The 16,316-nt window shown below is 34.8% G+C and overlaps 1 protein-coding gene across 3 annotated transcripts in view; it reads right to left on the reverse strand.

Annotated features, from left to right (window-relative positions):
- Positions 1-16,316, reverse strand: part of TRIM36 (tripartite motif containing 36) — a 74,051-nt gene that overhangs the window by 14,228 nt on the left and 43,507 nt on the right. For all 3 annotated transcript variants that reach the window (XM_051994476.1, XM_051994466.1, XM_051994484.1), the window contains exons 5-7: positions 11,447-11,542; positions 2,828-3,081; positions 2,370-2,494 (exon numbers count right to left, since the gene is read on the reverse strand). In XM_051994476.1, coding sequence (XP_051850436.1) covers positions 2,370-2,494; positions 2,828-3,081; positions 11,447-11,542 — 475 coding nt within the window. The remainder of the gene's footprint in view (positions 1-2,369; positions 2,495-2,827; positions 3,082-11,446; positions 11,543-16,316) is intronic.

Consider the following 16,316-nt stretch of genomic DNA (forward strand, 5'->3'; position numbering starts at 1 on the left):
ACAGTGCTAAAAACTGCCTATTACTATCTACTAAGCCCTAGCTTCTTAAACTGTAATTTGTAGTCCAAGGTGGGTTCTTGTAACTGAATGCAGGGGTCATGAAATTGTGATTTATTATCAGTAAATAAATGTTTGATTTGCATACCTATATTATATATATATAACTGAGGTCACACATTTTCATGTAAAAAGGGATCATAAATGAAAAAAATTTAAGAAGCCCTACACAAGCTACTACCATCTATTGAAGAAAACAATTGTAATATTGAAAAAAACACCTGAGAAATTCAAGTTTATACACCATAATTCAAGAATCTTGTGGGTAACATTCCTAATACTGAAAGCGCCCAACGTCCACCACGGTGTGCTTCCCATTAACAATCAATCAATAGACTCAACTAGCTCTTTAGAAAAGATAATTACTCAAATGATATAGCAAAGAACAATAGTTACACAACATTTCCCTAAAATATCTGAAGTACATAAACACACACACACACACACACACACACATATCCTTCTTGGGACAGGAAGAGGAAGAGTGAGCTTGAATTTCATGGTAGTGAAGCATATATGTAGAAGAGAAGTAGCCAAGCTGACTCATAACATTGTAACAGAGGCTCTCGATATCTTTCTCTGAAGAATACTTACAAAGTTCACTTGAAGGCAGTGTCATTGTTGATAGATGAGATTCTGCTTTTTTTTTCCTGAGTGGGATGGAGTCCTGCTCTAAAATCAAAGTCAGCTGAGCCTATCAATAAATACCTAACTCCTTACTAAGAGGCGGACATTGCACTAGACACTAAGGATACAAAGATAAGAAAAGTCCCCACTCTCAAGGAGCTCAGAATCTAATGTGGAAAATATGTATACAGCTTTGTATGAATAAGCTATATAAACTTTAAGTACTGAACAGAGCAAAGGCATTGTTATTAAGAAGGAGCTGGAAAAGCTTATTATAACAGACAGAATTTTGTCTAGAACATGAAGAAAACTGGGGAAGCCAAAATAAAGAGACAAGGAAGCAAAGCATTCTGGCATGAAGAATAGTCAGTAAAAATGCTCAGAGTCAGGAGATAAAATGTCTTATTCAAAGAACAGTAAGGAGGGCAATGGTGGAGATACACATGGTGGTGTAAAAGATTTAAGAAAAATAGAAAAGTACAAAGGGGCCTAATTATGAGTATTTTGGACAATGGAAGATTTCATATTTATATCAAAAGTGACAAGAAAATCACAGGAGTTTGTCAAATAGAGGAATGACATAGTCGGAACGATGCCTTGGGAAGACCACTTTGACAAACTGAATGGAGAACAGAGTAAAGTGGGAAAGAGATTTGTGGGTGGAAGACCAACCATCAGACTGTTGCACACAGTCCAGCCGGAGGCAATGAGGGCCTACACTAGACGGGTGCAGAGAAGGAATGTACAAAGGACTCCACCTCTTGGATATGGGAGTGAGACTGAGGAGTTTATGACGACATTTAGGTCAGAAGGCAGGAGGACTGGGAGGATGACGGTGCCATCACCAGTAAAAGTAGTCTGGAAAGAAGGAAGATTTAGTGGGAAAGATAGTGAATTCTGTTTTGGACATGTAGAGTTTAAGATGTCTACAGGACATTCAGATGGTGTCCATTAGCCAGTTGGGAGACATGAGTCTGGACTTGGCAAAGAGATTAAGGCTAGACAAATAAATCTGAAAATCATCCACATAAAGATGAAAATGGAATCTCTGGAAGGAAATGAGATCACCAAGTGAAGTGGTAGAGAAAGAGAAGATGGCCCAGAATAGTTTCCTATGGGATACAACACTAATATATAGGTGTAATATAGATTAATATGAAGCAAAGATGAAAACCGAGAAGGATCAGTCTAATAATAGATAATAAGAGAACTAGGAGAAAGTGGTGTCATGAAAACATAAAGATAAGAGAATATCAAAGAAGAGAGGGTGATCAACAGTGGCAAAGGCTACATAGAAGTCAAAAAGAATAAGAAATTTTTTTAAAAAAGAAAGCATTGACTTTTGACAATTAAGAGACTCAGAGTAACTTTGGAGAGAGCAGTTTTGGTAAGATGAAGTTGAAAGCCAGGATGCAAAGTTAAGCGTTAAGAAAAAGTCCTTCTGCAAAAACTATTTTATTTCATATGGCATGGGAATAGATTCTTGTTCAGGGTTGGTTTGGACCAGAAAGCATAAAAAATTCTTTTGATTTTGAAATTTTATGATTCAGTGACTTCTTGATGACCTGAGGGATTCTGGTTTCTTTACATGTAGTTAATGTAATTAGTTAAGGCTAGAAGACAGATGTGTGTGTGTGTGTGTGTGTGTGTGTGTGTGTGTGTGTGTGTATTTTTTTTAAACTTACCATTAGAGAAAAAAGCTAATTCTCCAAGAAGTTCTTCTTGTTTAGATGCATCAACAACATAGTCTTCAAAAGACGTTTGAGCTGCTGGCCGGAAGGTCTTCAAAGACTCAGTAGCTTTTTGGATTCTACATAAATGAACAGAAATGATTTAATATCAAAATGTTTTAAAACTAATTACATTTTTTGAAGTCACGTAGGATCTTTGATAAGGTCCCCTCTTTCAATCTCTGAACAATTACAATTAAATGTACAACATTTTAAAAATATATATATAAAATACCAACTCTTATCAAAGAGGAAGGAAAAGTAATATCACATCAATCGTATAGATGAGGAAATTAAGGCTGATAGAAATTAAATGATTTGCTTCTTCAACATCATAAAATTTGTTATTAAAATTCAATAAAACACTTTGAAACTTCATGAAAAGATTTTAAAATTAAAAGCATAAATGATACCTGAGATGGAGTTGTTTTGCCGTTTGAACAAAGCAAGACTGATCTGTCTCTTTAAGCACTTCTTGAGCATATCCTACAAGTCCATTATTTTCCAAAAGTCCCTGATATTCTTCCATTTGGGTCTGGAACTTGTCTAATCTTAATTTCTTTGAAACATCAATTGCTTTGATAATAGACGACTTCTTTTCCTCCAGAACTTCAAAGAGTTTATTAAAATGTGAAGCTGCTTCTTCTTTAGCCCTCTCTCCATTGCACTGTTTGAAAGCAAAACTTTATTACCATACTGCAAAGATCCTGAAGAATTAAATTACAATTAAATTATAGTTACAAGCACTAATTAATTCAGATAGCACTATTTTTAAAAGAATTCATTGAAGGGAGGGGGGAAGTAGATCAAAATAAGAATTTTTTTTTAGAAGAGAAAAAAAACAACATAACTTTGTGATTTTTCGAGTAACTAGCATTTTGATATCATATAGAAATAGGATATGTAAGGCACCAAGAAGGCAAAGATGACAATGCTGCTATTTAATTTTGATTTTGCATTCTCTGTTGCTTTCTCTTAATTTTCCCCAATCAAAATCTAATAAGACAATATATTTTTTATAAATGATGAATGTGATTATATTTTGCTTTAACAATATGTCATGAACATTCCTTTAATTCAAATTCACAATAAATACTTTTTTATAACACTATAATTAACTGTTTCATTTTGACCCTTTATCTGACACACTTCCCTTATTGGGGGGAGGAGGGAGGGCCCTCAGCAGAAAGGACCTATGCAAAGTCAACAACTTGTTGCTGAGTAAAATAAGTCTTTTTTTCCAAAAAAAAATTTGTTTTTTTTTTCCAAATTACACATAAAAACAAATTTTTTACATTCATTTTTTAAAATTTTGAGTTCCAAATTCTCTCCAATTTTCCATGCCCTTTCCTCTTAATGAGAAGACAAGCAATTTGGAATGTTATAAATGTGCAACTATATAAAATATGTTTCCGTATTAGCCATGCTATTAAAAAAACAACAAAACAAGAAAAATAAAGTTAAAAAATATGTTTTGATCTGCATTCAGACTCCATCAGTTCTTTGTCTGAATGTGGATAGATTCCATCATAATCATATACCACACTTTGTTTAGTGATTCCCAAATCAATAAATATTAGCAGTTGCTAAAAAAGCATACAACAAATGACTCAACCAAGACCTCACAATTAGTAAGGGTAGAGAGAGATATAAACATAGATTTTACTGACTCAAAGCCCAGCATTTTATCTACCAGTACCATGCTGTCTCAAATACAGAGGAATACTAAATCTACACTTCAAAATGTTAGCATATTCAATGAAATCATTATTTGTTATTATTATAATACATTTTTTAAAAATTCATATCATTTTTAGCTCCTAAAGTTGGGGTAACCCAGAAAATTAGGTGATAATTTTATTTTGGAAAAGTGATATGATATGCATCGTGGTAAAATAAAGTTAAAGATGGGAACTAATATACTCAGAAAGGCTAACTTTCATTAGCAACCTGGGCAGCAAACAATGCATATTATCATTTTTTAGTAGAGCAACACTTTCCCAGTGATTTCTGACCAATACTGATAAAGAAATGGAATAAATTCCTCTGTAAAAAGTGTCCAAATGGCATCCTGTAGCATGTAGTTCAACAATACAATGAAATGTTAAACATAAAAACAATAAGAGAAATGAAATAAGGAGGCAGCCAGATAATAGGCATTTATTAAGTACTGTCATTGTGCTAACCACTAGATATAAAAAAATAAAATAAAATAAACTGCAAGACAGTCCCCATGCTTTTGAGGAGTTCACAACCTAAAGGGAGAGAAAACAAGCAAAAAAATATATTCTAACAAACTATATACAGAATAAGTAGAAAATAATCAACAAAGAGAAGTCATTAGAATTAAAAGGAACTGGAAAAAACTTCTCATGGAAGGTGAAAAATTTAACTGAAAATTATAGGAAGTCAGGGAAATGAAGGGGCTGAGATGAAAAAGAAAAGCAAATTCTTGGTATGGGATACAATCAGAGAAAATGTCCAGATATTACAGAGTTGGATGGAGATGATGAGGGCTTACACCAGGGAAATTCACAGGCCTTATCAACAAATTTGATAAGGAATACAAGGGAAAGTGTGAAGTCATAAATGATGAAAAGGCTGGGAATCAAGATAGTGGTATCTTAAACAGTAAAAGGAAAATTTGGAAGGAGGGAGGTTTTAGAGGGGAAAATAACGAATTCAATGTTTAGACATGTTGAGATTAAAGTGTCTACCAAACATCTAGTTTGAGATTTCTAATAGACAGCTAGAGATATAAGCCTGGAAGAAAGCAGAAAGGTTGGATAAGTCAATTTGAGAATCACTAAAGATATGATCATTTAAACCACAGGAGCCAATGAGATCACAAAGTGACATAGTATAGAGAGAGAAGATGGCATAGAATAGAAAATCCTTTGGGATTCTTAGTGATTCTTATGATTAGAATGAGGATACAGTCAAAAAAAAGTAGTTAACAAGGTAAAAGCAATAAAGAGTCTCATTATCTCCCACTTTATGTAAAAGATTTCATTTTATAATTAGGCTGAGAAAATAATTTTTATATAAAATGAGATACAATCCTTACTAATATATAGCCTGCAAAAGCAGTTAAGCCAAAGGTACAGAAAGGTTAAATAATCTATAGAAAAGTCACAATAAATTCTCTGGAATTTAATTTTGATGAATTTCTCTAAAGTAGAATACAGCATGCAATGGAACTAATCCACTATAACAAAAAATTATTATTTAATGAAATATTTATCGAATACTTGATAGATACAATCAATCATTAAGCACTTACTGTCATTTATTGACTTTCCACCTCTACATCCTGCCTTCCAATATCAAAATTTAGTCTCTCTCCAATTCCTAGACTCTTCGGCTCTCTTTCATGCCTCTCATCCCCTTTACACTAGCTATACTCTTCTGATTCTTGACCCCTTGATAAACTAGTTCCAGTTTATGTTATCTTCTATTGTCAAGTCTCTTGTTTTTTTATCATATCACTGAGCCCTACCAAGTCTCAACTTTGGATAATTCCTATCATCCATCGTCTTTGCTTTTACACATCCTGTTGAATGAAGGAGAAAAATCAGACAACTGTTCTAACTGGATCCACTGCAAATTTATCTAACATAAACTCAGAGGGGCTTACACCACCACTAGGCAATTCTTTCATACTTCCTTAATTAACTCACTATCCAGCTGATCTTACAAACCTTTATATCCTTCCTTAAACCTTTCAGATCTACCCATGCTCCCGCTCTCTCAATTGAGAACCTTATCTCATATCTTACTGAAAAAAAATCGAGGCAATTATTTGCCTCCTCTCCTCTTCATTTCTGTCACACATGAACAAGTGGCCCTTTATCAAAGCAAACCTCTCTACTTGCAACAACTGATCCGATTTTATCCCTTCTACTTCAATTGTCACCTCTATTATCCTCACTCTCTCACAATTTTCACTCTCTCCCTATCTACTTGTCAGTAGATGAATTACTAACTACAAACATACCCATGTCATACCTATTCTCAAAAAAAAAGAAAAACACTCATTTCATCCTTCTATCTCCAACAACTATTATCCCATATCTTTTCAACTTTTTTGTGACTGAACTCTTGAAAAGACTGTCTATTTTACTACCACTACTTCTTTCTCTCTTTTTTTTGCCTTTATAATCTGACTATATCATTCAAGTGAAATTATTGTCTCCAAAGTGATCTAGTGATCTAGTTGCCAAATCCAATGTCCTCTTCTAAATTTTTATTCTTTTTTAACCTCTTTTTGACACTACTGATTACTCCTTTCTTTTTGATACTTACTTCTCTTAAGGTTTGGGGGATTGTTTCATGATTCTCCTTGTATGCTGAATCCTCCTTGTATATCTCCTTTGCATGATATCTATATCCAGATACGCCTACTAATCATGGATGTCCCAAAGGGCTGTGTCCTGGGTCCTCCTTTCCCTCTCCATACTATTTCACTTAGTGATCTTATCAGCTCCTACCAATTCAATTATCATTTTTATGCTAATGATTCCCAAGTCTATTTATCTAGTCCTAACCCAGATGCTGGCCTCCAGTCTTGAATCTCCAGATACCTATTGGATATCTTGAATCAGCTATCTCCCAAACATATTAAACTCATTATCCCCTGACTTCAAGCATAATTTTCCTCTTCATAATTCTCCTATTACTGTGGAGACCCCATCATCATTCTCTATCATCCAAGTAATCAACTTACATGTCATCCCTTAATCCTCACTCTCAATATCCAGCCATTTGCCAAGTCTTGCTTCAATTTTCATGGAATATCTCCCAAATATACTCCCTCCTTTCCTCTCACACTGCCACATTCTAATACAGGTTCTCATTCTCCTTACAATCGACTACTGCACTACCTTGCTTGGAGGAGGTCGGTCTGCCCATCACAGGTATATCCCACTTCAGCCCATCCTCCATTCAGCTGCCAAACTATTTACCTAATGCACAAGTCCAACTATCTCATCCTTCTAACTCAAGAAACTCCAATGGCTTCCTGTCAATTCTATCAAACACAAAGTCCTTCAAAACCTAGTGTGCTCCACCCCTTTCTAGTCTTGCTACATCTTATCTTCCTTCCCTCTGCTCTTTAATCCATTCACACTGACCTCCTTAACTGTTCCTTGGACAAGACACTCCCATTTCAGCCCCAGGCATTTTTCTGTAGCTGTTTCCCAAGCCTAAAATGCTCTCTCTCCTCATTTTTGTTTTTTGACTTCCTTGCTTTCCTTCAAATTCCAGTTAAATTCTCAACTTCTTTTTTTTTAAATAACTTTTTATTGACAGAACCCATGCCAGGGTAATTTTTTACAACATTATCCCTTGCACTCACTTCTGTTCCGATTTTTCCCCTCCCTCCTTCCACCCCCTCCCCCAGATGGCAAGCAGTCTATACATGTTAAATAAGTTACAGTATATCTAGATATAATATATATGTGCAGAACCAAACAGTTCTGCATTCATATACCACAATTTACTCAACCATTCTCCAAATGATGGGCATCCATTCATTTTCCAGCTTCTAGCCACTACAAAAAGGGCTGCCACAAACATTTTGGCACATACAGGTCCCTTTCCCTTCTTTAGTATTTCTTTGGAATATAAGCCCAATAGTAACACTGCTGGATCAAAGGGTACGCACAGTTTGATAACTTTTTGAGCATAGCTCCAAATTGCTCTCTAGAATGGCTGGATGTGTTCACAATTCCACCAACAATGTATCAGTGTCCCTGTTTTCCCACATCCCCTCCAACATTCCACATTATCTTTCCCTGTCATTCTAGCCAATCTGACAGGTGTGTAATGGTATCTCAGAGTTGTCTTAATTTGCATTTCTCTGATTAATAATGATTTGGAGCATATTTTCATATGGCTATAAATAGTTTTAATTTCTTCATCTGAGAATTGTCTGTTCATATCCTTTGACCATTTATCATAAATTCTCAACTTCTACAGGAACCTCAATGTCTTAATTCAAGTGCCTTCTCTCTGTTAAAAAGATTTCCTATGTATCCTCTTTACAGCTTATTTGTATATATTCATTAGTTTTCTCCCCCATCACACTGTGTGCTATGTGAGGGCAGGTACTATCTTTTGCATTTTAGTATATATATTCACTGCTTAACACAGGGCATGTTACAAGTAGATACTGAATAAATGCTCACAGACAGCTATTTTCTAGGCAAAGTGCTAGGCACTGAAAATATAAAGACAAAAATGATATAATCTCTTCTTCCAAGACACTTACATTTATTTAAGGAGATAACATGTACATAAATAAGCACTTACAAAACACACAAGATAAATACACAATATAAAGAGGTTTGCAGCAGAGAAAGGGTTTAAGCAGCTAGAGGAATTAAGAAAGACTTCATGTAGAGGGTGAATGCATGAGCATGGTTTTGAAGGAAATAAAGGATTCTAAGAACCAGAAGTGAAAAGGAAATGGAGATAAGCTGATGCAAAGACATAGGAGGTGGAGTGTCATGTGAGGGAATGGCAAGTAGGACAATTTGACTGGACCATGGAATTCTATAAAGGAAATAATATATAATTAAAGTTGGAAATCTAGGTCAGAAATCAGGTGTGAAGGAGTTTAAAATTCAAAAGCATATACTGATAGAGGAGAAACACAGTCAGAAATACATTTCAGGAAAAATACTTTGGCAGATACGTGAAGAATGGATTATAGAGAGGAAACCAATTATGAAGCTATTATGATAATCTAGACAAAAAAGGCATTGAAAATAAATTAAGGGATAGTGGTCATGTGAATAAAAAGAATGCTGTTAAGAGTTTAGTAGAAACAGGAAAGATGTGTCAACAGTTTAAACAAATGGAGGGAGGGGAGAAAAATAAGGAATCAAATTCAACTCCCAAGTTAAAAATCTAGAAGAATAGGGATACCATTGGGACAGAAATAAGAAAGTCTATAAGATATGTATAATTTTGGATGAAATATAACTAGTTCAGTTTGGGATAGATTGATCCTGATATGACTACAGTATATCCAGTTTGAAATGTTCAAGGTAGAGATGGAAATAATTGAAAGGCTTTACCAGTAAAAGAAAAGAATATGTACATGGCATTTAAAAGTAATATGCTATAAAAAATATATAGAAAAACCATAATACTTGTCTTCATGGACAATCTAGTTTGGGAAATTAAATATATGAAATTTAAATTATACTTTTTGTTTCTCCAACACATAGTGGCCAAACCCACTCAAATGGTCATCTGTTCCAGACCATGACCCTTCCACTCACCTAATCATCTGTCAAGAATGCCCCCTAGTCCTATTGTCATCTGGAAATATAAGTCCTTCTGCCAGAATCTCATTGCTGACACACTCTCCTCAGCCAGCACTGACAATAAACTCAAAGCCCAGATCCCTGCTGGTACCCTGGCTATACTCTCTATGTGGAATATAAGGACAGTACTCCGACAGTGAGGGTGGTGACCGCGAAGCAGAGAACACCGTATCTTGAGTGACCCCATCCCTGTCTCGGAAGGCTGTCTCAGACAAGTGCTACTGTCCTAAGGCCTTGTATGCTGCTGGTAAAGCTGCCATCTTGGGGGTCTCAAGCACTTATGCCTCCAATGTCTATGCACCCAGCAGCTATGCTCACCTCTCTCCAATCAATGCTCCTTCTCCTGTCCCCAGGATCCCACTAAGTCCTGTCTGCAATGGCTTTGCAAGGGATTTTGAGTTTCAGAGCTCAGTTGGTGGCCATAGCATCCAAGTGCCCCTTCTTCATAGCACAGACAATAGCAGAGACTTGGAAGTACAAAGTGCTTATCACATTCAGGCCAACCCGCAGGATGACTCCACGAAGGTGTTACACTACATGGAGAAGGAGAGACTGACAACTTTGATCCTTCCCCGCTTGGCCTGCCAAATGGCCATGTGGAGAGAGCTGTGAGAAGTGATTTCCCTTTTTGAAGATGACTGACACTCATGGCCCCACCAAGGCCCTCACTCCCATCCAGGATGAAGATTTAGACTACTGCTCCCAAAGAATTCCAGGAGGATGGGGAATGAGAATGTTCCTGGTATCTGCATGGAGGTTGGGCATCAAGGTAAACCTGAGCCCATCCAGTGGATGCCCTGGATGATTTGGCTAGGTCCAGCCCTGTGGAATTCAGAAGGACATCCCCATTAGAAAGGGGCCAGAGCAACATTTAGGCAGCTCCCCAAAGTCGCAGCAGAGATGACCTCTGCTCCCAATCTGGAGAACTCTACTACAATAGTTCAGGTCCAGGAGCAATACCCTGGATGACTCCCACAGAACAACTATAGCTGATCTAGAGAGCCCAAGTACTATGGATGTTTTTTGGAAGAGGTACTAAGAAAAAAGGGGAAAGAGGAGAGGAGACCCTATATGGAAAAGGAAGATGAACTCTATTACCCTCCAGTTCCAGCTCCCTACACTGAGTCTGAGTCTTCTCAAGAAAGGAGACTCAGAAAGAACCTAGCTCCGAGCTGGGAAAGCCTGGTGGTCTGATCCACTATGGTTGTCTGTGGTTTTTCATAATTTTTGCATGTTTTTATATATGTAGAAGGAGGGGATGCTCTCTTCCACTTATTCTTAATAAAAGGAAAAATATATTTTAAAGTTGTGTGTGTTTTTTCTTAGATAATTCATGATGAGTATGAACTAAGTATAGTAGGTACAGTATTCATCATGATACCATATCAATTATCACCCCATACAAACTATCATTTTATCCTATGAGATAGATAGACCCTATTCTATTAAAAAATTAACCCTATCCCTATATCCAGCCTCTTCTGGATAGGCAGAGATCAGTTTAGAGTAATCTTATCTCAAAGGAGAAATCACATTTTTAAGAGGAAAACATAGTTTATAATATGCAAAAACAACATTCGTAGTTTTAAATTGTACTGATCATTTCTACTATATTTCAAAATGTGTGGTTTTTTTTTTTTTTACAAGTTCCCAAAATCTTTTTCCCAAATAAAATGCCAGAACTGATCAAAAACTTACCTCTGTTTCTTTCATTAGCAAGTTCAGTTCTGATATCTGGCTTCTAACTTGGCCCTCCTTGCCAATAAGATAATCAATGTCCTTTGAAAGTTTTTCCTGTTAAAATAAATAAATGTACTGAAAATTAACAAAATTTTAAAAGTGTAATTAAAAGGTCATAGAAATAAAAGAAAATAGGTTTTAATCTACATATCTTTCCCTGAAAGTCTGTATTACATGGATAATAAAAATCAATTACGCACTTATTAAAAATCTATCACTTGTCCTAAATACACAGAGCCATAACTGTTTACAAAACAAACGTAATAAAAAATAAATGTTAGGAAGGATTCAATTCAATAAACATTTCTTAAGCACCTACTATGTGCCAGGAACTATGCAATTTATTCAAGTCCTGGTTTACTAAGACTCAATTATTACTTCCTTAACTCTACTATCTAACACCATTTAGTGAAGGAAAAAAAAACAACACTTCTTTTTCTTTTCTATAGTACATAGGAGACAATAAAATCAGGTCTGCTAACAATCCCCAGGGTTAGCTGCACTTTATGATACATTTTAAATATTGAATTATTAACTAATCAATCAAGAAGCATAAGTAAAAACAGCTCCTGCTTTCAAGAAGTTTACAAAACTAGCTAGAAAAAGCACATACACACACACACACACACACACACGCACGCACGCACGCACGCACACACACACGGAAAGGAGTTGATCAGGACATTAAAAAGGAATTGATTTCACCTTTCTCGACTGAACAAAAGGGACAAGAAACAAAAAGGAGCTAAGATTTTTAAAAATATGAAAAGAAGGATTCTAATTGTGTTCTCTTTAAGTAGTGTGAAAATTTAGGACAGATCTTGTCCCTGATTGGCTTTAAAAAAAAGAAAAAAAGAAAGAAAGAAAGAAATTAGAAAGAAAAGAATACAGTCTCTAAACACAGATAGAAAACAAAGGCAATCCTGAGAAGAGTGCCTCTGGAAGAAATGAAGGTAGCCAACTATATATTCAAGACAGAACTAGTCCTGACAGTCAAGCTATGGATAATGAGGACACACCAAAAAAATAAAAAGGAAATTGGGGCTTTATTATCCTGGAACTGTGAAATGCCTCAGTCATGTTCCCTTACACATGTGACTCACTGCCAGTTTATCTCATATATGGTTCACTTTTCCCACAGACAATGTGCATATTTGTAGATGATTGTGCCCCAAGTTTATGGGAAAATGTTTTAAAGATTTTACTCAAAATGCTAACATTTTATCAAACTGAATTGTTTTGAGCTCATTTTATATACTAGCTGATTATTTTAGGTAAATGCATTGGTGAGAACTTAGAAGCTTATATTTTTACAGATCCAGAATACTTTGAAGACAGCATTATAATCACTACTATCACCACTCCCAGATATCACTTCCCTCAAAATAATGACCCACCCTGCAATATATGAATACTTTAGAGTTTTCACTGAAAGTGGGTAGTATTAAATAATAGATATAGTGTACTTTTGTAGAGAAGGCACTATGAGCTACAGAAACAGGGATAGTCAGGAAAGACCTCTATATAGAAAATGGCACTTGAACTGATTCTTGAAAGAAAGTAGGGATTCTATAACTGATAAAAATTAAGAAAAAACATTCTAAGCATGGAGAACAAATCAGGGCAAATGAAGAGAGAGAGAGAGAGAAAGAGAGAGAGAGAGAGAGAGAGAAAGAGAAAGAGAGAGAGAACGCGAGCGTATATAAAAACAACCTGAGAGCTAATTTCACTGTTGCATGTAGGGAAATAACGTACAATAAGGCTAGAAAGGCAGAAAAAGGCTAGGAATCTGAATAAGGTAATATGGCCAGATTTGTGCTTTAGGAAAATCAGTCTGACAGTTGTGTAAACTATTTATTAGAGAGGGTGAGGACTTGAAGCAAGACTACGAGATAGGAGGCTATTATAATATTCCAAGCAAGAAATGATGAGAGACTGAACTAGGATGATAGGTGTCTGAATGAATACACTCTCATGGTGAATCACTGTGAAAATAGAAACAGTAAAATTTAGTAGGTGGGGTTAATGAGTGAGAAGTGGAAGAAAACACCAGAATTTTGAATATTGGCGACTAGAAGGATGGACTCAAAAGAGATCAGTTTGTAAAGAAAGATTGGTTTAATTTTAAACATGTTAAGTTTGAAATGTCTAAAAGCAAAAGGGAGCCATGGAAATTTACTTACTAAAGGAATGAAATTATCATACTTGTATTTAAGGAAAATCACTTTAGCAACTGTGTAAAGGATAAAGAGTTCAGTGGGGAGAGATTTGAGGCAAGATGACCAATTAGGATACTAGTTATACTCCAAGGGCAATTTAAGATTGTGGCTTTGTAATGAATGACAAGAGTATGAATGTAGTAGAGATCTTATAGAAGTAGACTGGGCAAGATTTGGCAATGGAATAGAATATGAGAACACTAAGGTTGCAAACTTAGAAGAGAGTGTTGTCCTTGACAGAAACAGGAAAATTAAGTAAGGGATAAATTTGAGTAAATGATAATAAGTTGTGTTACAGACATATTGAACTTGAAATATGTATGGTTCATCCACTTTGAAACAGCAAATAGTGACACGAGACGGAAGTTCATGAGAAATGTCAAGAGCATTTGTGGAACAATATGACTGAGGAACCTAGTTGTGGTTTAAAGGTGGAAAGAAGTGGCCAAGGTTGGATCCCCAATAGAACTCAGAAAATAACAGGAAGAAGGACTTAAAGCACCATTCCCCACACCTCTGGACTAGAACCTCATTACAATAATAACCTGCTAAAAACAAAATATAACAATATTAAAATTAAAGTGAATGAGCAAAGGAGAAAGAATTTGACCATAGACAGATACTATGGGAATAGAGAAGATCTGAATTCTTATTCAGAGGAAGATAGTGAAATTTAAAAGTGACTTCAACTTTAAAGACATGTTAAGTGGTCACAAGTACAAAAAGAGTTCTTGGAAGAAATTAAAAAGGAATTTCAAAAATCAAACAAGAGAGACAGGAAAAATTAGGGGAAAAAATAAAGGCAATTCGAATAAAATCAAGAAAATTATGAAAGTCAACCAACTGGAAAATGAGATCAAAAAACATGCGGAAGAAAATAACTCCTTGAAAAATAAGATTTGGACAAGGGGAAACTAATGATGTTATAAGATACCAAGAAATAATAAAAACTAAATCAACTAATTTTAAAAACAGATTGAGGAAAGAGAATATAAGAATTATTGTACTATCTGAAAATTATTATTTCTAAAAAGTGTCTTGATACAATATTACAAGAAATTTGCTAATATTGTATCAAGACTCTTTTTTAAAATAATTTTATTAGTTCTAATTAATTTCTAATTAATTAATTATTAATAATTTAATAGTTCTAAAGTTCTAAAACAAGAGGGTAAATTAGTTTGTTTGTTTTTTAAATCACCATCTGAAAAGAAATCCCAGGATGAAAACTTACAGGAACATCATAATGAAGTTTCAAAACTCTCAGGTTAAGAAGAAAATATATTACAAACAAGAAGGAAAAAAACATTAAATACTGAGGAGCTACAATCAGAAAAACATATGACATACCAGTTTCTAGACCAAAAGACCATAGGATTTGGAACATTATTTTTTGAATTATTTGGAACATTATCTGGGGTTGAGAGAGGATAAGGGATAGATATTTAGATCAGTGAATAGAATAAGGAATAGGACACAAAAAAGCTCATGATCTCAGACAAAACTAAAGCTAAAATAGATTTAATTAAAAGAGATAAACAGAGAAACTACATTATGATAAAAGGTAGTACAAACTATGAAACGATATCAATACTAAACCTACAAGCACCAAAATATGATAGCTTCTAATTTTTTTCTTTTTTTTTTAATTTTAATAGCTTTTTATTTACAAATTATATGTATGGTTAATTTTACAACACAGACAATTGCCAAACCTTCTGATCCAATTTTTCCCGTCCTTCCCCCACTCCCTTCCCTAGGCATCTAATTTTTTTTTTTCTCAAAACAGATGCAAGGATAATTTTTCAACACTGACCCTTGAAAAACTTTGTATTCCAATTTCCCTGCCTTCCCCTTACTCTGTTCCCCTAGATGGTATGTAATCTAAAGTATGTTAAATATGGTAAAAAAAAAATATATATGTATATGTTAAATACAATATATGCATACATATTTGTACAATTATCTTTCTGCACAAGAAAAATCAGATCAAAAAGGATAAAAATGAGAAAGAAAATAAAATGTAAGCAGACAACAAAGAGAATGAAAACTCTATGTTGTGATCCACACTCAGCTTCCACAGCCCTCTTTCTGGGTATAGATAGCTCTCTTTATCACAAGATCACTGGAACTGGCTTGAATCATCTCACTGTTGAAAAGAATCATGTCCATCAGAATTAATCACTGTATAATGTTATTGTTGCCATATATAATGATCTTCTGGTTTTGCTCATTTCACTTAGCATCAGTTCATATAAATCTCTCCAGGCCTCTCTGAAATGATCCTGCTGATCATTTCTTATACAATAATATTTTATAACATTCATATATCATAACTTATTCAACCATTCTCCAACTGATGGGCCTCCACTCAGTTTCCAGTTTCTTGTCGCTACAAAAAGGGCTAGCATCTAATTTTTTTAAAGGAAAATTAAATGAATTTCAAATAGAAATAGATAGTAATACTATAATAGTGGGAAATTTTCCCTCTCAGAATTAGATAAATGTAACCAAAAAGTAAATAAGAAAGAAGTAAAAATATTGAAGAGAATTTTAAATAATTAAGATATGGGTGATATCTGGCAAGAATTGAATAGGAAGAGTAAGGA

Source organism: Antechinus flavipes, chromosome 1 (genome assembly GCF_016432865.1).
Source record: "Antechinus flavipes isolate AdamAnt ecotype Samford, QLD, Australia chromosome 1, AdamAnt_v2, whole genome shotgun sequence".
Classification (NCBI taxonomy): domain Eukaryota; kingdom Metazoa; phylum Chordata; class Mammalia; order Dasyuromorphia; family Dasyuridae; genus Antechinus; species Antechinus flavipes.